Source organism: Bactrocera tryoni, chromosome 5 (assembly GCF_016617805.1).
Source record: "Bactrocera tryoni isolate S06 chromosome 5, CSIRO_BtryS06_freeze2, whole genome shotgun sequence".
Classification (NCBI taxonomy): domain Eukaryota; kingdom Metazoa; phylum Arthropoda; class Insecta; order Diptera; family Tephritidae; genus Bactrocera; species Bactrocera tryoni.
Window position 1 is genome coordinate 8297219 of NC_052503.1, and position 22521 is coordinate 8319739.

The window sequence follows — 22521 nt, forward strand, 5'->3', positions numbered from 1 at the left end:
CTACAGAAAGGGAGCGTCCTCAAAACCTGCAGACGAGCCTTGAGAAAGTGAATCGTCGTGTGTCTTTTCATAACGTGGCGGAACAAAGTGATTGCGATGTCGCAACTTTGGTCGTGGGCGTTTAAACTGGATTGATGCGTGTTCAACTTTCGGCGGTGGTCTTCCACCGAATGGTGTTGATCCATAAGGCCAATCCTCAATTTCATCTTCAACCTCGGGTAATATCGGATTAAACTGTAGGTTTGTCGGTCTAAGACGTTCGTGGTGTGTATTCCGAATGATCCCTTTCGGTGGGCTTTGAATCTGTGGTTTTGGTTTGAAATTAATTTGATCCGAACGCATCCAATCGGGCCAACTTGGCGGTGGTGGATGTGATAATATATGCGAAGGTGGATGCGACAATATATGCGGTGGCGGGTGCGGTTTGTGTGGTTTTGGCACAACCACATTCTTATAGTAGTGCTTGTGGATGGTGATCGGCCGACGACCGTGGAGCCAATGTTCGCGGCGCTTTTTCTCACGCCATTTCTTTCGCTTGATGATGTCTACGCGCTTTTTCACATCGAAAAGCAGATGCAGTCCCGGTTTTATCATGAAGCTAAGCGCCATAAAACCTAGAAACCCAAAGACAACTGGCGAAATGAGCGCAAAGAGGAAAACTTTCAATGTGAATGGATTGAGTACCGTAAAGAAGGCGATAAACTTGATGAAAGGGTAGAGCACATGCTTCAAGTGATTGAGATATTCCTTCTTTTTCTTTTTTAGCGTGTTCTTTTTGCGCACGATATACTTGATCTTCTTCGGCACCTTGGTGGTTGTAATCGTGTAATAATAATGTGGTCGCTTTGTAGTGAGCTGTGTATAGAAAATTGTAGCGTCCTCACCGATCGGTTTCTTCTTGTTCTTCTTTTTCTTTTTCTTCTTCTTTTTCTTCTTTTTCAATTTCTTCCCTGCTTTCAATTTTGCCGGATTGAGCAGAAGCTGCTCTTGCGCATCACGTACTTCATCCAATTGCAGTTGACTGAGTATATTGAAAGGCTTCGACTCGGGCGCGAAAAGCGTTGCCGGCCGCTTTGACTTGATGCCCAAGTTGGGTAGTTTGCGTGCATGCACGGACGACGGTTCACTCTCAGTTAAATTGCTGTTTCCACTACCGCTCAGTTCCGTGTTTGAAACCCGCAAAGTAGACGCCTCTTCGTTTTTGTGTTCTGTGCTGTTCTCTTTAGGTTTTTCCAATAACTTATTTTCGTGAATATTACTTAAATCCTTGACTGGGACATCAACGTCACACCCGGCCGTCGTCTTAACTTGTAAATCATGTAAATTTACTACTTCCTCCGTCACCCCGTACACACCGCCCAACGACAAAATGCACAGCAGCGTTATGAAATCCTTCAACGACATCCTTAAATACTCGACTACTCTCAAGTTCACAGCAAACTTTGTCGAATTATTCGAAAACTTTTTTGTGCCAATTTGTTGAAGAGCACTTAACGCAGCTCAACTTTTCCGAGACTCTTTAACACTTCAATTTGTTTCAGTTAGGCGGCTAACTGTTTTCTTACTACTGCCTTCCACTGTTACTTTTGCGGTTCGCCGCCGAAATTGGACTGAATTTAAATGTTCGCTTGTCACTTTTGCCACTGCATCCAAAGTGTATGCGAAGATGTGTGTATGTATGCCACTTTACTGCTGGCTTGTTACTTTATGACCACAACTGCTGGTCACTAACTAACTACTGGACGCTCCCGGTTCGCCGATCGTTCTACCTGTTTGTGTCTGGGCCAGCTGAGACGCACATTTAAAAGTGAAATTATTCTTACAAATATTTTTGTGTTGAGTTACAACATGTTTTAATGTTGTTTCACTATTTTCAACAAAAAAAGTGTGCCCTCTAGGAAAATTTGGGAGTCATTTATGATTTCGTTATTGTTATATTATTGTTCGTAATGCAGTTTACTACGTCCGTTCGAAATTTTGAATAATAAACACAAGTTGACAGGCATTCTTCAGTTTCCGAACGGGAGAAACTAAAGAATGCACCAACTGTGAGGGACTTAAGTGGCATACTTACAGTTTTAAGACTTCAGATACGTCTAAAAATTGCAACGAAGACGACTTTTGAGATGTTTTGATGTTCCCCCCGGAAATATTTGTAATATATGTATACATCTAAAGCTCATTTGCAAGATTTTGTGTATGATGGGATAGAGAGCGGGCAAATTCAAACCCGATTTCTCTAACTAAATATATTTTTTACTTTTAGTAAAAATTTTTAAATTTTGCTCACCATTGCTGCTCTTAACCAATCTAAAGCAACGCCAACATTCCCTATTGGGTACTTTGAGTTTAACGGATTTTCGCGCGCCAAGACGGTTGTTACCGCAAACGTCAAACATTTGGCATAATAAACCAATAGTGAGTCGTTCACAGCAACATATACTACATATGAGCGCGTCTACATACATACATATGTACATATGGTCAATTTTACGAAAGCGCCAGTACCAGTACCACACGGCATGCCAACCTACATCCATGCATTTGTATTAAAGTTGTTTGTGTTGTGTTTTATTGTCTTAGCAAAGTTCTTTACAGTCGGAAATTAAGGTCTCTGGCTGGCTCAACTGAGCAATGTAGTATTTAATTTTTCGAAAGTGATTTTTTGTTGTTCTACATTCATACTAGAACAGCTTAAGTGCGTCTAAATTTAATGGTTGTGAGTAAATTCTAAGTTTAATTGCTCAATTTCAACTCTTTTGCTCAAGTGGTTTATGTTATGCTTTATTAAGCAGAACTTTCTAGTGTGAATTTAGTGCCAGAGAATCCATCTCACATATACTGACAAACATACATACACATTAATATGGCAGTTATGGAGCTGTCAACAGAATTATAATGTCTGAAATAAACGAAGGCTTTTACGATGCACAACACTTTTTAATGGCATTATCAATGTTTCTGAGAGGAGCAGCAAACTTTGGCCGCGGTGGTGTAGTGGCTAGTGGAGCGTAGTTCCACAACGCAGAATGTTGGTTTGACTGCATGACAAAGAGCAGCTGCAAAGCTAACGAAACGAATAAATCGTATTAACCCCGTGATTTGGATTCCATCTAAGCCTATAATTTTAGCTCATACGTGTTAGGTTAGGTTAATCTGGTAGGCCAGTAAGCCACAGATAGACCAGTTTGGTCCTTTGCGATATCAAATTTGGTTCAGTTGCTATGTCCAAGAATAGTCATCGTTTAGGATGCCACTGCTTGACGCGAATTTCAACAGAGCCTGCGGTCTCACTATCGACACCTCCTCCAGTGTAACATACCGTGGAGATCCCAGATGTTTACAGCGTAGTTTTGCCAATGCGGGACAACTACACAAGAGAAGCTCCATTGTTTCCCCGGTGCCCTGCTCCAAACATTTCCGATCTGTCAGCCCCATCCAGCGGGCGTGTGTCTCCACCAGACAGTGACCAGTTAGTATTCCCAGCATGTTCTTGCAAGCTCTTCTAGTGCTAATAGGAATTTTGTGTACTTTCGATCTAATGATCACATGACTTTTGTAGTTTTGCTCCCAGGTGGCTCGTTCCATCGGGACTTTCTTTACCCTGCTTCGAGATCGTCGTATAGACAATGTTTATTTCCCAATATTGATCACCGTTTCGGATGTTAGCCGCACAGCAATCTCGTTCACTATTTCATTCCCCTCGAAGCCCTTTTGGACTAGCACCCAGTAAAAGTGAAGTTGCTTACTTCTGGTAACACTTTCCAGACTTTCTGCCTTGATAACTGCTTAACTATCCACGTAGATAATGACTCTGGATTTGCCTGCAGGTGCATTAGAGGCTAGCTCCGCGGCTTTGGCAATAGCAGTTTGAAATGTACTGCCGTGATCCGGCAACGTAAAAGGTTGCCTTATGCCTAACTCTGGACCGTATATTCCCGCAACAATTCCATGGTCTTTTTCGAGCCATCCGTATAGATTTTTAAAGGTTTGCGCGTATCTAACATAGCTTTACGCCAGGCATCTTTTCCAATGTTTACTTTGAACCTTCTTCTCCATTGAAAAGTGGGATCAAGTAGTCAATGTTTGCCCAATCGCCATTACCCACCGAGCAATGTACGAAGGTTCTATATGTAATTTTTCCTGAAGATGTCTATAGGTGGCAGGTTTACTACCAGTTCAGAGGCGACCGTTGGAATTGTTCTTAAAGCTCCCGTTATGCACAGCGCAATGAACCTCTGAACTATTTCCAATACTTCCGGTAGGTGAATTTCTTTTCGGCTGTCCACCAAACTACTGCAACGTATAGCAGAATTAGTCTAACAATAACTACTCCAAGATACTTGGTGCGGAGAGTTGCGTCCGTTTATATAAGGAAATCTCCATTGGGGAATTTTGTGCTTTCTTGTGAACAAAAGCAGATCGATCCGTTTTCTCCGTGACCAACCCCAGACCCGCTTGCGATAATACCGCATAACACCGCTAATGGTCTGTAGACACAAGTTCCTTAGCAGTTTATTCACCACTAATGTCCATAGAAGCGGAGAGAGCACTCCACATTGGGGAGTACCTTGGTCATTTTAGCGTCGTTCCATTCTGCTTTTATCCGTCTAGAGGTCAGAAGACTTGTGATCCAGCGTTGTATAGCAGGATCAAAACCTATTGACTGGAGACTGTTCAGAATAGAATGCACCAAAAATGACCAGGAATGCTCCAAAAGTGTATTCCTTATATTCAAGAGCCGTACGTGTTAAAAATGCCCTATAGTGGTGCGTGTGACGCTGTGAAAAATCTTCAAGCATTTGAACAGTATAACTCACTTCACCGAAACCCCTCGTTGTTATATAGAGTACTTCGTCATTTATAATTGTTCGTACTTTTCTAGTAGAAAAATAGTTTCTGTATAAAAAGAAGTTCGAATTCAATTCTCTTTTTTGAAGTTTGACTCCTCGGCTCCTTCAGTTCTACACTCCATCTAAACACGCACCGTTTTTTATTTGGTTTCAATATTGAATATATGTATGTAGGTGAAACTCTCTCACTTACTACCGCGACCATTTTACATCTTCCTTTTGACCCAGAGCTTGTAATCTTCTTAGATTTACAGTAAACAATTTTAAATTTTACGAATCACCCACTAATGCCGTACTTTAGGATCCCACAATAAATTAATGTGTCTAAGTTTTTGACTAAATTGAGAACTTAATTGGAAAATTAGGTTTAAGGCAGCTGATGCTACGAGGAGTGTAAAAAACGATTCAAGCAAATGGTCATCCGAAGAAATCGTGTTATGGAAGATCTTTTAAGTCTTCCTTTAAAAAAAAAAACAGATGAACTAATACCAGCAGCAGAAGGATCATATCCGACTGACTCCAAATGTGTGTTCAGGTGATAACTACCGCTAACGCACCTTCAGGGGTATTACTCTCGGTGCATTGGATCTTTTTCGATGCAAACTCCGCTTCTACATTCAAATTCTATTCAAACTTTTTTTTTATTATTGTCATATACAAACTTTCCAAATCCATCATTTCATGAGCTTATGAAAAATATTGAATTAATTTTATGAAATAACTGAGCAACTAAAGCGAAACACATGTTATACATGTGTTATTTATGTCATTCCCCCAGGAGGGTGGCTGGTATCGAAGCCAACAAAACCCAATTGACAAAATTCACTCAATAATGTCACAATATTATGCTCATCAAAAAGGCATACAAACACGAGAGACAAACAGGAGTAATGTGTCACGCAGACCAGGTTAATACAAAGCGAATGGGGTGAGCGTTGCCGCTATGACAACACGACCACCTGCATAGGTGAACGTGTATGTGTGTGCGACGCACGAATGAATGTAAGCAATTTATGAAATTTGTTCAACTACTTGAACACGTGAGAGCTTGTATCGAAATACACAAGTACATTTGTATGTATGGCTGAGTGTGTGCAAAAAATCTAGCTTCCAAAATGTTTCTGGGGGCTTTCCTTTTTAACGGGTGATCCAAATAGGAGTACATTTTTCAATCGGTTTTTTTGACAGTTCATGTGCGAGTGGCGTCAAGCTGTCAAGTTATTTTTGTTCAATATCACTTGACATTTCATCATGTAAAGACTTACGTCTGAACAACGTTTACAAATCGTTCAACTTTATTAGAAGAATTCATATTCTGTAAAGAATGTGCTTCGCACGGTTCGCTCAAATTATATTCAACATATTCGGACTACTGAGCTTACTATTCCCAACACCATCATCCATCTTGAGAAACAGCATTTATTTTTGGATAATATCCTACCGAATAGATCACGTCTCGCAGGTAGTACGTCGAAAATATAGCAGCCGTAGCTGAGGGTGTACATAAAGACGGTGGAGAGTCGATTCGGTGCCGTTCGCAGCAACTCGGACTGACGTATGGAACACCCAGGTAAATTGAAAGCGTACAAAATACATCTCGTTCAAGAACTGAAGCCGCTCGACCTTCCCAAGCGACATCGCTACGCTTTATAAGCTCTTAAAAAGTTCCAAGAAGATCCGACGCTTTCGAGACAAATTTTGTTCAGCGGTGAGACCCACTTCTGGCTCTGTGAACAAGCAAAACTGCAGAATTTGGGACAAAGAGCTACCTGAAAAGATTGAAGAGCTGCCATTTCATTCAGAAAAAACAACGGTTTTGTGTGGCCGGTGGAATCATCGGTCCATATTTTTTCAAAAATGTTGCCGGTGAGAACGTAACCGTCAATGGCATAATCTACTATTTTATGCCTGAAATTGAAGCGCGAGATTTCGGCGTCATTTGGTTTTAACAAGACGGTGCCACTTCACCCACACATCATATCAATCAATGGATTTATTGAGAAGAACACTTCGGTGATCATATGATATCACATCGTTAGACGTTTTCCTGTGGGGATATGTAAAATCTAAAGTCTATGCGGACAAACCCCCTTGGAGCAAAACTTCACGCGTGTCATTCACCAGTACCCAGTCGAAATGCTCGAATGAGTCATCGAAAATTGGACTCAACGGATGGACCACCTGAGACGTAGCCACGGCCAACATTTGAAACAGATAATCTTCAAAGAATAAATGCCAAAGTGGTCTTTCGAATGATAACGTTCCCCATTAAATTTTGAAGTTTCTACGTATTTTTTGTTCTTTAAAAAAGCAAAGAACCTCGAAATAGATCACCCTATACATACATACATGCGAATAAGCCAACGGGGAAGACCGAAAATCCGGCAGCCGAGAGCAGTTTGATGTAAGCGTGCCAGAAATCATTTTACCGTTTGAAGCTCTTAAATAACAGTACAACAAGCTCATAAGGTAAACAAGCGAATTGAGTTTGTGAATGTGTGTGATTTCGGAAGATTGCCGGCATTGTACGTAAGCGCCCACAAGTCGTATCATAGGAGTACTCGTAAATATATAAAAGTGAGTGTTTGTGAGTATATTACGTACGGCCGTAAACTGCTTTGGGGATAACGAAAAACACATGTTTCCTAAAAAAACTTACAAGCACGCTCACCTACATACACACACACACAAGTAACAACATGGTTGCGCCGTTGAAACAAAAGCAAAATGCGAAACATTCGACACATCAAAAATCAGGCACACAAAGGAAGACAAGCCCCAACAAACGAAGCCGAACATTCTCCGACTATGGCGAAGTGAGCTCAGATCTTAGGTATTTCATCATCTATGTATGTAGGTATGTGTGTGCATTCGGAAGACGAAAATAGAAAACAAAACCGAATTTCAAACGTGGAAAGCTCGTGCTCGCCCAAAAAATAGGCCAAAAATCGCCCCACACTCGCCCATTGGAAATATTAATATGCAAATTGAGTTTTTTAGTTGAGTGATCTAAGCGGATAATTTCAGAAACCCTTCAACTGCTGCAGGGATGCAAAAATACAACCACATGCACACACATATGAACATATGCGTATGGTGCGTCTCCATTTTGGTGCCTCTCCGGTTTTCTGTCAGCAATACGCTCCACAAAATCGATCTAAAGCACAGTATTTATGGTGGCATAGACTTGTTCATATGTTTGTGTGTGTATTTTATGTGCGTGTATGTATTTTATGGACTTTATTTTATTGCATATTTTGGCAATATTTGGGTACTGGATTATTTAGTAAAAATCGGTTTGAGCGCATTTTCAAAATAAACAATTTTTTGTGACTAAGTTTTCTACAGTTTCAAATATAAGCTTTGTCTCAAGGTATCGGCTAGCCCGACAGAATGAAGAATTACAAAAGCTGATATTGAAGAAGAAAATATTTTCGGCAGTCACTTTTAGTCTGTAAAAGTAAACTTCAAAAGTGGGTCTTTGCATTCGAAAAGTTGTTGGAATATAAGAAAATGTATCTGACATATGTTTATTGTTGAATACAAGGTGCTTTCCAAAGTAAACAGCACTTTTACCTCTTTTAAAACGTATGGAGCATCGATCGTTGCGCCGTGCGCTCGTAAGCTCCCGACATCTGTGCCGCAAGAAAAGCATAAGCGCAACGATCGATGTGCCATACGTGTTAAGAGAGGGAGGAGGACAAAAAAGTCAATATCTTTGGAATGGTTTCAATGAACAAAAATGTTTTTTGCAGATTATTAAATTTGAATATTTTCCGCCTTGTGTCACATACTTTCAAATTTTTTTTAGCGTGAAGAACACTTAAAAAATTTCAATTGTTTAACAAAAAATTAGGCAAAATATTATTATTTAAACAAATGGATCATGAAAAAATATTTATAATATAGCACGAACATTTTTCTTTGACTTCACAAAATTTCATCGATTTATCTCCAATAGTTCATGAGAAAATAATTTTACAATTTTATCGTTCTCTAAATTTCAACCTTCAATAACTTTAACAAAAAAAAATAAAAATTTTGACCAAACATTTATATCACGGGATATAATGAACTGCTAATTTCACAATTGGAGATTTTTCGAAATTTTCATGGACCACTTGACGTGGTCTGACCCCTCAACGTCTGCATAACGCTTTCCTTGCATGGGAAAATGCACTTTTCCGAAAAGAAGAAGTCTCACGGTGACATATCAGGTGAATACGTGTATTGGTTAATGGTTACAATGCGATTTTTGGTCAAATAATCGGTCACAAGTGTCGAATCAAATGTTGGATTTTGCAATATCTGATCACCAGTCAATTTGTGGGGAACAAACTGTGCACACATCTTTCGTATGCCCAAATGTTCGGTCGAAATGCGATAAATTGATGTCTTGGAGATGTTCAATTCCATTTCCATGAATTTTAATTATGATTTCGGCTGATTTTTGATGAATTCACACACAGTTTCGATGGAATGGAATTTCCGGTTATCACGGATTTTGATTGGCCCACTGTTGATCGTCATTTATGTATGTCCTCACAACCACTTTGAAAACGTTGAAACCACTCGTGCACTCTACTACGGGATAGGTAATCCTTGCCATAAACTTTTTTCATCAATTGAAACATTTTGGTAAAAGTTTCACCAATTTAATTAAAACAAAATTTAATGTCGGCTCTTTGTTGGAAGGTCACTTTCGCACCGAAAACACAAACATACTGACACTTAAAACGCAATAACTTCACTTCCAATCAATGAAATATCATGAAATTCTCACTGGACAATCCATGAAGATAGCTGATTCTAACGCACCACATATAGATGGCACTACCAGGGGGTGCTAGATTCAAAAAATTGTGTTTACTGTGGAACGTACCTTGTAATTATAAAAGACTACTCCAAACCAAAAAGTATACCGAGCTTTTATTTGGAAGACCTCATATTGTTAATTTTCAAACATAACTCACCCACGGCTCTCGAGTTTAAGGTTTTGTCTTTATCAACAACAATTGTGCTTCTTCACGAATGGATCGAGATTATGGGGAGAATATGTGGTGCTGTTTTGTGTCGAGAGCTCTCCATCAACTCTAGTTTTAGTTTACCAGACCACAGTAGCGTCTGAGTGTCCGAAGTGCAGCTTCCTTCAGAAAGGTGACAATCACTTCCTCGGCCAATCGTTTATACTGGCTTTGAGCTCGCTGACTGTGCGCTCAAACCAAGTCAAGACGTGCGTGACTTCATTAGCTACAGCTTCATGTTTTTTCCATAATAGACTTCCCTTTCCCCAATTTCATCCTGTCGAACTGAGTCGAGTCAGTTCTCTAACGTTAGTAGGCGATGATTAACAACCAGAACTTGTGCGCCTGAGAGAATTTTTCGAGCAACAGTGAACCAAATGAGGTCATCTCAAATACTGTCAAACTCGCCACAATTAAAGGTGTTCCAACCGGACAATGTTCAATCGATTTACGTCCCATCTGTACTTAGCCTCAGCCTTTTCTTTTACCCAGCTGTTGCCAGACGGAGATTGAAATATCTCAGTAAACACATTTTTGACGAAACTAGCAAGGTTTTAATAAGTTTTTGGTAAGCGCAAAACGATACGTCGATCGATGAAGATGTGATAATCCACCCGAATATCTGTCCAGGTGAGATTCTTCGATTTTGAATCAACCCTACAGCCTAACCTAACCTCGCAGTAATTAAATATTCACTCTGAGGAGGTTAAGGAACTCTCTGTTACATAAATACTTGGTATATATTGAGAAATAAAGTTCTTTCTCGCCAAACAAAGACCAAATCATCCCCGTTCTGATATTTAGAGCAGAGGCATGGACGTTGACAACATCTGATGAGTCGACGTTACGAGTTTTCTTGAGAAAAGTTGTGCGGAAGATTTATGGTCCTTTGCACATTGGCAATGGCGAATAACGCAATTGATGAAACGATGAGCTGTATGTGATATACGACGACATTAACATAGTTCAGGGAATTAAGAGTCAGCGGCTATGCTGGCAAGATTAAGTCGCAAGAATGAATGAAAACATCCCAGCGCTGAGTGTATTCGACGCAGTACCCGCCAGGGAAAGCAGAGGAAGAGGAAGACCTCCACTCCTTTGGATCAGGTGGAGAATGGCCTGGCAACACTTGGAAACTCCAATTGGCGTCAAACAGTGAAAAGGAAGAATAACTGGCACACTGTTGTAAAGTCGACAATAACTGCGTAAGCGGAGCCTATGCCAATAAAGAGGAAGAAGAGCTGCCTGTAAGCTCCCGAGCAACCCGATACTTTTACTTGTCGGATCATGCGACTAAAGCCCGGAAATCTGTATGTTTCTTATACCAGGGCTTGTTTTAGTGCTCTAAAATTCCAAAAGAAATATATAAATGTTGTAACGAAACTATGAAACAAGTAGCAAAACTCACATTTCCTAAGCTAAAGCACTTGTTTATACTTCGTGTACCGTTATGCTGGCAAATGCGAATGTACACACACGCGTTATCTGCAAAATCAAATCACTGGCAATCAAGCAGAAACTAAGACGATCAGGCAACACTTCATGGCAGCCTACATACTTGCATACGTGTGTGTGTGCGTGTAGGCAACAGTATATCTATCAAATAAAGTTATTCACTTTTTGGAAAATATTCATAACACAAAATCTCTATGCCGACACATACATACACACACACACGAACAGATGTAAGTTGTATGAATTTATTTTCGGGCGAAGGCGTTGAACCAATCAAATGCGACAGCTTAAATATATTCGATTTCAAAATTGTATATTTAAGTGTGAAATGCGGATGGGAAATGTGCAAAAATACTGTATTTCCTAAGGCCGAATTCCGCACAGCTGAGCAACAGAATCGTCTGTCTGTCTGTCTGTCGTAAGCAAATTTACATATCAATATTATTCATATGCACACACCTCTCTGCGCTCTGCATATTTATGTTTGTACACAAACTCATCCGCAAGGCAAATTGAAAATCTTGTAAAGCGCCCAGGCACCGATTGCAGGCGGCTGAGGAGGGCGGGCGGCAATGCAGGGACCTGAAATCCGTTAAATCAAAGAGACGCACAAGCAGGCAAGTCAAGCAAGCAGCTTCGTATCTGTGTGCAACCAAATTTATATGTATGTACGCGCGTGTGTGTGTGTTACATCCTAGTGTCTTGTAGTTTTCCCAAACATTCAGCTCGTGAAGAGGAAAAATCAGAGCTGCGGGAATTCTTGCTGGCTTCTTTAGATACGCTTTCTCAAATATGTTTAGATATCTCGATTTCATCTTCTTGTTTTGCGCGCCCCACCTCTGCTTCTCAATTTCCTTAGCTTTGCTTTACGAAGCGCTGTATTGGCATTTTTTGTTGCAAAGCTGTTGTTGCTTTGATTTTGTGGTTAACATTTTATGGGTGATGTGTGAGAGATCACCGTTGGATTTGTATTTCACCGTCGCATCGCCGAAGTGGCTGAAAGGGTTCACTTAAAAATCCCCTTAACTGGCGTAGACTGCACTGTTGTTGTTGGCGGCCATCAAATGGCAGCAAACAATGGAACAAAATTTGCCTCGACAAATATTGTAATAATTGTAGGCATATTCCATATAGCGAGGTGAATGATTATTTCAAATCAGTGACACCCTGAAACCTAAAGCATAGACATCAGTCTGTAAAATTATTATTATATTGGATTTTATAGTTATAATGAACTTTAATGAACCAAATAAGTACCATTTTGGTCCACCGCTTTTTGCCAATTTTCCGCTGGAGACATTATTGCAACAGTGCGAAACTTTTCTGGATTCTCGGCAAAAACTGCGACAAATAATTTTCACAGGCTTCTCTTGAAGCCAACTTTACTTCATAACGAGAGTTCTGCATTGACCGAAACAAATGGTAGTCCGATGGTGAATGGTCAGGGCTATATGGTGGATGCATCAAAACTTCCCAGCCGAGCTCTCCTACTTTTTTTCGAGTCATTAAAGATGTGTGTGGTCTGGCGTTGTCCTGATGGAAGACGAAGTCCATTTTGTTGATCAGTTCTGGCCATATTTTTCGTTACAGTTAAATATAGAATCAATCGTTCGACCAGGTTGGAGCAGCTCATGGTGGATGATTCCCTTCCCACCAAACACTCAGCATAACCTTTCAAGGCGTCAATTCTGGTTTTGCGACGATTTGTTGAGCTTCACCAGGTTTGGACCATGATCTTTTTCGCACAGTTTTGTCGAATTTGAGCCACCTTTCAGCTCCTTTTACCATTCGCTTCAGAAATGGTGCGATTTTATTTCGTTTCAGCAAAGAAACACAAGTGTTAATTCGGTTCATTAGATTTTTCGCAGAAAGTGGTACCCAAACATCGGGCTTTTTTTTAGAGCCAGTTCTTTTTCCATAATTTCATTGACTTTTTCACCGATAGATCGACCAAAGCCAGGTGCATGTTTCACAACGAAATTTCCAGAACGGAAGCAATCGAACCATTGTTTGCTACACGATCTGATACAACATCGTCTCCATAAACTACGCAAATTTCATTGGTGGTTTTTGTGGCATTCTTCCCTTGTTTATACTACAAAAATTTCAAAATATAGCGAATTTCTTCATTATTTTCACTAATTTTTGAACTGCTGTAACTTTTTTTCAACTTCTCCAAATTTAATTTTTTCTCTTGTTAAATGAAGCTTTAAGTCTCTCCTTTCCAACACTATATGGTACGAGACAATGTGATTGGTAGCACTGGAGATATACGACTGCAACGACAATCTATTGACAAAATACGAAAAGACTTTTTCGACTACCCAATATACTTTCCATAGAATTTTACTAATCCATGGAGTTAAACATGCTTCAGAGACTTCAATATAGTTCAAATATATCGCAGCACAAAGGAAGGAAATGTGTCGCTGGACTAGCACTAAAGATAATAGTGGACGTAGCGGACCGTCTAGTCCACATATACAATCATCAGCAACGAAGATCCACGAATAAGCTGATTGAAACTCTCGGCTAGATTGTCTCTCCGAATCCACAGTTCCTCTCAGTATTTTAACAGTATATGAGTAATAACCTGCTTGAGACTGATTTTGATGAAGAATTTGAATTTTTTCACATGCGTCTAATTAAGAAAGCTTCCAGCAGTGAACATTGAATAGCTGACTAAATACAGCGTTAGTGTCTCTATCTTTTGACTAGATAAAAAGTAAATAAGTCTAAGTGCAAATATCAAACCTGAAGTCGATGACACCATCCAATCCATTGATGTGATGGTTATCAAGAGAAGGATTTAGTAAGTCATATTAGAGCGAATATAGATTCAAGTAAAGCCTTAGAGTATATGTCCATATAAAAATGTAGTAGTAACTCCCTAGATAACGCCTTTGAAGTCAAGTCAGATTATTCTTGACAAACTTACCCGCTCAGGGGCGTGTTTAAGTTGACTGAGTTTAAAAGCTAAAATCAGGTATTTTAAAGGACCAGCACAGCATTAACCTCTTGGCCCGCTACTCAGTAGACCCTCCTAAACTAAAGTCTTGACAATGAATAATGAACAGACAAGTCACTCAATGAATAACGGCACTGTCTGTGGAAATAAGATCTATAATCACAGAGCAAACTCATTAGGATGCTGGTCATTCAGCAGTGCTTTGAGGGTTTCTAAATAGATTCTGCTCCCATTTTTCTATAAACACATTTAAATATGTATTTGCTTGTTTGTGAATTTACAGATTACAAAATGCTGTGGACAATGCTTTATTTGCTCAATTGATTCATAATGCATTTAAGCGAACCAGCCAACTACACACACACGTACACACACACATTGGGAGTACCGTTTATCAGCAAAGCATTGTCGTCGGCAGGACACACACCCTCGCCGCCCTCTGTACCCTTCGACGACCGCTGCATTTGTCATTTATTGAATTTATGATCTGCCATTTTGCCGATATTGTCACACACGCACACACATAGATACAGACGCATATATGTATGTATATGCAAATTAACGGCGTATGTGTGTGTGCGTATTTTTCATTTTATTTGATAATAATTCAATTTCCCATATTTTATTGTGACATCACTCATTTCAAATGACAAGCAAAGAAGCCACTGCTGCAGCAACGCCGCCACCGTCACCGCAGCCAGCAGCAACAACAACAGCTATCATGAATGCGACGAACAACAACGAATAAACAGTGCGAAACCAACAACAAAACATAATGAACACTCGCAATAGCAACCAAGTGGCATGGCAACTACCCACACACGCACACACGCACCCATTCACATTGAGCAGTGTTGCTGATATCCTGTTTCTGTTGTTGAGGCCGTGTTTGAGCCTTACTTCAGAGCTTGCTGTTGTCGAGCATTGTTGTTGTTGCCAGCTAGCTGTTGTTGTAAATAAAATTGTTGCCAATTTATAAGGATTTCCTGCAATTTTCCAACTGTTTACAACACGTTACTCATAATTTCCAACACATAAACAACGCGCACACACACACAACATGCCACACAAACCTATCGCAATCTTATCAAGGACTCGTCGCATGAGTCCATGTTATGCGCACTATGTATTGTAGAATGCCAACAACAACAACAGCGCCTACTTATGGGCTCGACTTGTCCACACACGCACACACATGCAGAGACAGAGGTTCGAGTAGTACTTAGAGGTGTCTAGCAGTAAGTCGAGCACTTCACAAATGCACATAACTGTGCGCAAATAACGGAATTGTGTCGTTTATAGATATTAGTAAATTACATTTGTTGTGTGTGAGTGTGTGCGTGTATGCCTATTGTTTGCCGCTTTATTTGTAATCATTAGTATGCCTGTGTGTGTGTGTGTACGTTCTAGGATGAAATGGCTAGAATCTACTTGTCTGTAATAAATTTAATTTAAACATTTACGCATTCGAGCAGCTTGACACACAACGAAATCCACCAGCAGACACGGTCACGTACGGATTCACCTATTTTGTTGCCGGCTTTGTCATGTTTAGTTCCTCACATTGGCGCGTAACCTCTGTACCTAACAGCGCTATAATAGAGAGTCAACTAGATTTTCATCGGATATGTGTTCTACGAAGGCAGTTAGTCAAACTCAGTGACTTTTGAATTCCGAGCTGGTGACCAAATTTATTTTCAGAAAATCTAGTCAATTCTTCTTCTTTATTGGCGTAGACATCGCTTACGCGGTTCTAGCCGAGTTTACAACAGCGTGTCAATTGTTCTTCCTTCCCGCTGTTTGGCGTCAATTGGAAACTTCAAGCCTTTCTTCTCGACCTGGACTTTTCAACGGAATCGAGATCTCCCTCTTCCTCTGCTTTTCCCGGCGAGTACTGCCGACTCATCAGATGTTGTCATCGTCCATGCCTCTGCACCATATAGCAGGGGAAGAATGAGCGACTTATAGAGTTTTTTCTCTGTTCGTCAAGAGAGGACTTTACTTCTCAATTGTCTACTCAGTCCGAAGTATCACCAGTTGGCAAGATTTACTCTGCATTGGATTTCAAGGCTGACATTGCGGTACCTTCTCAACTAAGTGACCGGACATTCCAGGGGCGTGCCTTTAAATCGTAATCCTTAACACGTTTGCAGGTATCTTCATCAAGAGAGGGACCACTTATCCGAGTCTGTTTTTTTTTTCATTGAGAATGTTTTTTACATGGCGGTCCCAAACCCACCGCACAACCCTGGGCAGGTATGTTTCACCTACACACTTTAGCTCGCCTTCAAATGGAAGCTTTTTAGCCATCTAGAGAATACTTGGTCTAAAACCGAAAGTCGTAAGCTGCTGGAGCCACATGTAAAATAATTGTTTCTGGCCACTCCGAAGTGAATGGCGCTCAGAGAACTTTCCTCACTTGTGTGAACATCTATACAAGGCTCCGTCCTCAATTACATCATGAAAATCCAGCACTCCTAAGGACGTTATAAAGTGGTTTAGTAAGGTTCATTGAGATCGCAACTGAATGAACGGAACCATTTCTTCTTCCCGCGCAACAAAAGTCGACACATCAAAAAGTGTGGAACACCGATCGCTGAATGTTTCAGTGGCAACCTTACCGAAGAGTTAATCCATATGGGCGAAGTCTTTGCCAATGTTAATACTGTAGCGCAGTGAAAAAATTTACTATTACGCAGAAGAAGTATAAAGTTCGCCTAGTATTACTATACGAAGATCCCAAGGTATTAAGTACTTTCGAGAAACTCTGGTCAGAGTCCGAATATTTGTTAATGAAGAGTTTCTTTAAATCTTGATTTCCGCTTTTAAATGTGCCGATCTTCAGCCGAAGCTGCTTGGACCACTCATTGCAGAGTGGCATGCAACATTGCGCACCGTCACTTTTGGCCAGAAGCAACATAAATATCAACCGAATTTTTCGTCTACACCTCTACCGTGAAGAGCGTCTGTGTATGTGAAAATGACAAGCGTCAACAGCCCGAACATCGAGAGTAATTGGGTGTTTATAGTGCGTGAGTGCGGTTAGCCGAAAAGCACAAACAAAAGCAACGCCGCTATCAATTTGACAAACAAACCGCATACGAAAACATTTAGGCGAAGCATCGAAGCCAAACGGAAACGGACACATGAGCTGGATAAGCAAAAAATGAAGCGTTAAGGAAGTGGCTGAGAAAACAAACACACCGATACACACACACCCACATAAGGGAAGCCCGTGCTAAGATGAATGAAAGTGTCAGGCAGCACTGCGACCGGGCGACTGACAGTGATTTCAATCTGCTCGTGAATGTGTGCGAGCGTAGTGGTGTGGGGGGATGGTGAAGCTGTCAGCCTGCTAGTGAACTTATCAGCGCCGTGATCTGGTAAAGCTCAATGCGAGCCAAAGCATATCACAGCAAATGTAATGTAATCCTTTCTATACTGTCACGCTGTAGTAATTTCATTGAGGTGCGTTACAAATTTCATTCGCCAAGCCACTCAACCCGGCCACGCACGCACACACATAGCGCAGGCATGTGTCTTTGCACCCACCTACCCATACACGTCCGTACACGTATGCTGCGTCTTCTTTTGCTTTCACTAGTTTTTTTCTTCCGTTCTTTGTGACATGTCATTGTGTTGAAAAATTGTCGCAATCACCAACAAGCAACTGCGACATGGAGAACGCAATCAACGCGCCTGCCACGCCCACTCCGCCTGCCATTCAGCCATGGACAGGAAGTGGTAGCTGCGCTGATGATGCCTCCAAAGCCTATCCGCGGGCTAAGTCGAGTGGCAAGAGATGACTGAAGTTGAACGCCCATAGTTGCTGTCGTTGTGTGGGTTGTTGTTGTGTTTGTGGTTTTGTTTTCGATTTAATGCCGCAAGTGTTCCATTAGGCGGCAAAACATGTGTCTTCTTCTGGCTTTACATGTTTCGGGAATACGAGAAAAAATAAATTAATGCGATTTATCATTCCGTTTTTCATTTATGTCATTTTATGTGCGAGTAAATAGTAAATACCCCAGCGCTTCAAACTCTCGGCTATTAGGCAAGTTAGAAGTGGAAGCTGGCGCAGGAATTAGAGAACTTGATCCGGAAATGGACTCACAAAGCATGTTAACTGCAAAGAGCTGAATGGAGATAACAAGGAAATGACAATGATTCCGATAAGATTGAATTGAAGTTTCACTCATTCTAATTTTGAGTAATTTCGAAAAGCTGAGAAGACTCAACTCAACCGTAGTTGGGTAAAATTTTTATATAATTCTTCTTCTTCTTTGCTGGCGTAGACACCACTTACGCTATTATAGCCGACTTAAAGACAACGCGCCAGTCGTTTCTTCTTTTTGCGAAGCCAGGTCCTTCTCCACCTGGTTTTCCAACGGAGTGGAAGTCTTCCTCTGCCTCTGCTTCCACCGGTGGGTATTGCGTTTATTCGAAAGACATGACCTAGCCAGCGTAGCCGCTGTCTTTTAATTCGCTGAAAGATGTCAATGTCGTCGCATATCCCATACAGCTCATCGTTCCATCGGAGGCGATACTCGCCGTTTCCAAGGATCATAAATCTTCCGCAGAACCTTTTTCTCGAAAACTCATAACGCCGATTTATCAGATGTTATCATCGTCCATACCTCTGCACCATATAGAAGGACGGGGATAATGAGTGACTTTTAGAGTTCGGCCTTTGTTCGTCGAAAGAGGACTTTACTTCTCAATTGGCTACTCAGTTGGAAGTAGCGCCTATTGGCAACAGTTATTCTGCCTTGGATTTCGAATATGACATTGTTGTTGTTGATAAATCTGGTTCCAAGATAGACGAAATTATCTACGACTTCAAAGTTATGACTACCAAGAGTGACGTGAGAGCCAAGTCGCGAGTGCGACGACTGTGTGTTTGATGACAGGAGATATTTCGTCATGCCCTCGTTCACTAACAGACCATTTGCTTCGCCTCTTTCTCCAGTCTGGAGAAAAAAAAACTACCGGCGCAGTAGTTGAGGCCAATGATATCAATACCATCGGCATACGCATTAGCTGTACACTCCTTTAGAAGATGGTACCTTCTCCATTAGTTTTGCAGCTCGAATTATTTTCTACAAGAGTAGATTGAAGGAGTCGCACGAAAGGGAGTCGCCTGAAACCTGGTTTAGGCTCGGAGAGGTCATTCTTGATCCTGTCGGAGCTTTTGGTAATGCTCAACATCAGTTTACACAGCCTTATTAGTTCTGGGTGTATAACGAATTCAGACATCACGGCATAACGGCAGCGCCCTTTCGTGCTGTCAAAAGCAGCTTTGAAATCGATGAAAAGGTGGTGCGTATCGGAGGTCATTGACCTCAGGAAAGGTTGCTCTCTTCACTAAAAGCGAGTGAAACGTTAATTGGCCTAACTAAAGATCATTGACGTCAGAATTCTTGTACTAGCTAAATGTAAAAATTGATCATTGGCCTCTGCGTTTTGGCAAAAGGGTAAAAAAAGGGTCATTGACCGTAACAAACGAGGTCAAGCCAATGCTTACTGTCAAATAAATAATTTAAAATTATAGCAAATAATTTTCCTTACTATGGATGAATAATGTATCAATAAGAACATCACATAACCTTCACAAATAGTCTCTAGTACAAGTCAGTTCTCATTTAAGAAGTTTCGACCACACAAGCCGAACGTTTTTTAATACTACACTCTGTTCCTGCTAAGAGCTCATATGGAACTTCTTGCCGTCTTTCCGATCCTACAGGATACCAACCAACGCCTTAAGTTGAAGCTTTGCACGGTATACAAACCAGATGCAGCCATCTGCTGTGCCTTACCACTGCCATTTGTGCTACTTGGCGCGTGCACCTTTGCCCTGACATGCCCCTGGCTCAATCAGTTACTCATTGTGCCGTCTGTTATTTAATTTTCATATTTATTGTTCACACAAAAGCACTTGTAGTGCTACAAAAACACCAGCAGCAGCAGCAAGGCATTAATGGACAAGAAGATGTGGTAAGTGCACACATAGGTGGCAGGCAGCTTGCGGCACGTTGTCGCATACGTACTGTAGTAGTATTGTCGGTTTGTTAGTGTTGCCCTTTGGCCATATTGTCTCGCTGGACTATGAGATCTCATTTCCACTTTCCGAAGGACCGGCAAATCCATCGGGCCACTCATGCATCCATTTGCAAAGCCCACACAACCTCTGTGTGGCACAAATTTAGTATCACTTATTATGTAAACTCAAAACAATCCAAATCCGATTAAATACAAGTCTGCAATGCCATAACAAACCAACCAACCGGAGAGGTGCGCATGCAAAGAAGACCAATAAAAACGCCAACCGATGGAAGAGGCAGTGCGACGGAGAGGTGAAGGGGCGAGGGAGTGCATGCTTATTGTGCATACAATAAACAATGTGGCACTCTTCGTAATCCTCGTCATATCCCTCAGCCTAGCCATTGTGCACGTCAATCAACGTGCTGCTTGGCCAACAGCAAAAGCAGAAACAACAACAGCAACAGCAATAGCGGCAAATATGTCCGATTTAGTTGTTGTTGGTACTTGCAAACCAACCAGCCAACCAGTTGCTTGCCAACAAGTGTCTGCTCGTGCCAAACGTGCATTGCATTCGTTACCCCTGCATCGCCCACCCCCAAATACACACACCGTCCTCTGTTTCTGTGTGACCTCGATAGCCGGTCCGGCCTGGCTGATGTGCAAGTTGCCCTGCTAATTAATATTTAAATGCAAAAGTTCCAATGTACTGACCAAAACTGCGTTGCAATCAGTCCTGGTTCGCACGGCTATGCATTTACGCAGCACACACACATGCGCGCGTGCATGAATGCATACATACAGACGGGTGTGCTATTTACCAAAGCGGCAACGAAGGATTTGTGGCCGAAAATGGTGACAACGAAGCACGTTTCCGAGGTGTGTGCGGGGACAGGGTGTGAGTCGGTAGCGGCGAGTGGCAAGTGGAGCGGATGGTAGCCTACAGAAAGGCGAGCAGGGAGTTGTTTTCGAAGAAATTGTGCTGCAGACTGGGACGAACTGGAAATTTCATGAGTTTCATTAAAATAAATATTCAAATGTTTCAATGTGTTAGGTTTAGGTTAGATGGCTGATCGAAGATCGCAAGTGGACCCTTTGTGAAACCATAGAAAAGAATAACACCTGTGTTCGCAGTTATAAATTAGCAAAACGTTAGTAGCCAATACAAATTTGCACAGACGTTTCATTTCCACCACCGCTAGTCGGTAGGATGTCTGAAGTTATGCGCTCCCAAGTCTTTAACGCGGAACAGTCAAGAAGGAAGTGTTTGATTGTTTCCACCACATCTTCTTCCATACAGCTTCTGTATATGGCGCCTGGTAAGATTCCCAATCTTACAACATGGACGCCATTAAGGCAATGACCTATTAAAAGCCCCACAACTAGGCAGAGGCTAACCTTAGTGAGGGCAAAGAGATCACCAGATCTCCTGCACTCGATCCTTTGTGTATTCAATTAAATTGAAGAAATAGATTTAAGCAAAGTCATGTATCAAAGAGTTTTTGAAAAACCATGTATTCGAACATTTTTTCAACCAAGAGCGCTGAAGAGATTTAAATTAGATTATTATATTTATTAGACATTGTAACCACCCTTCTATTCTTATAACTGGTCACGAATCGTCTGGGTTACACTAAGCAGACAATATCATGTCGAAAACCGAAGCTTGACACATTTTGCAATTCTCAGGTGTAGAATTACTTAACGGGCCCACTGTGCGATGTTGCACAGTACACAAGGCTTGCAACATTTTATACCATTAGTGGGAGATGTCTAACTGCACATTTGAAATGGCAACAATATCTGCTTAAGCACAAGTCGAGGTAGTCGAGCGGCTGAGGTTTACAACTGCCGAATGTGCGCGCGGTGTTGCATGTGTGGCACATGGACACTAACAGCTGTGCGAGTGCGACCCAAATGCAAGTTGGTGAAGGGGACGGTGTCGGTGGCGGTGCTGTTGGTTAGGTCGATTGCTGCAACCACAACGGTATTTCTAGCACCGGCTATACAACCCTTAAGCCCAATTGCCGCAATGAGCTGGCAAATAAGCTCGGATAGAGTGATAAAGGTTGGCTTTACACTTGTCCAGATGCACTTGAGGTTTCCGTGGTCATCTAAGCACGTTCGCCAATACTCAGCATCAACATATGTCGCGCCGGTAAAGAAGATACGAGTACAATGTAAA

The 22521-nt window shown here is 41.4% G+C and overlaps 1 protein-coding gene across 1 annotated transcript; it reads right to left on the reverse strand.

The window, feature by feature from the left end:
* Positions 1-1404, reverse strand: LOC120776938. Its single transcript, XM_040108014.1, has one exon. It carries the CDS (start codon positions 1402-1404, stop codon positions 1-3), a length of 1404 nt encoding a protein of 467 aa, XP_039963948.1.
* Positions 1405-22521: the final 21117 nt, after the last annotated feature.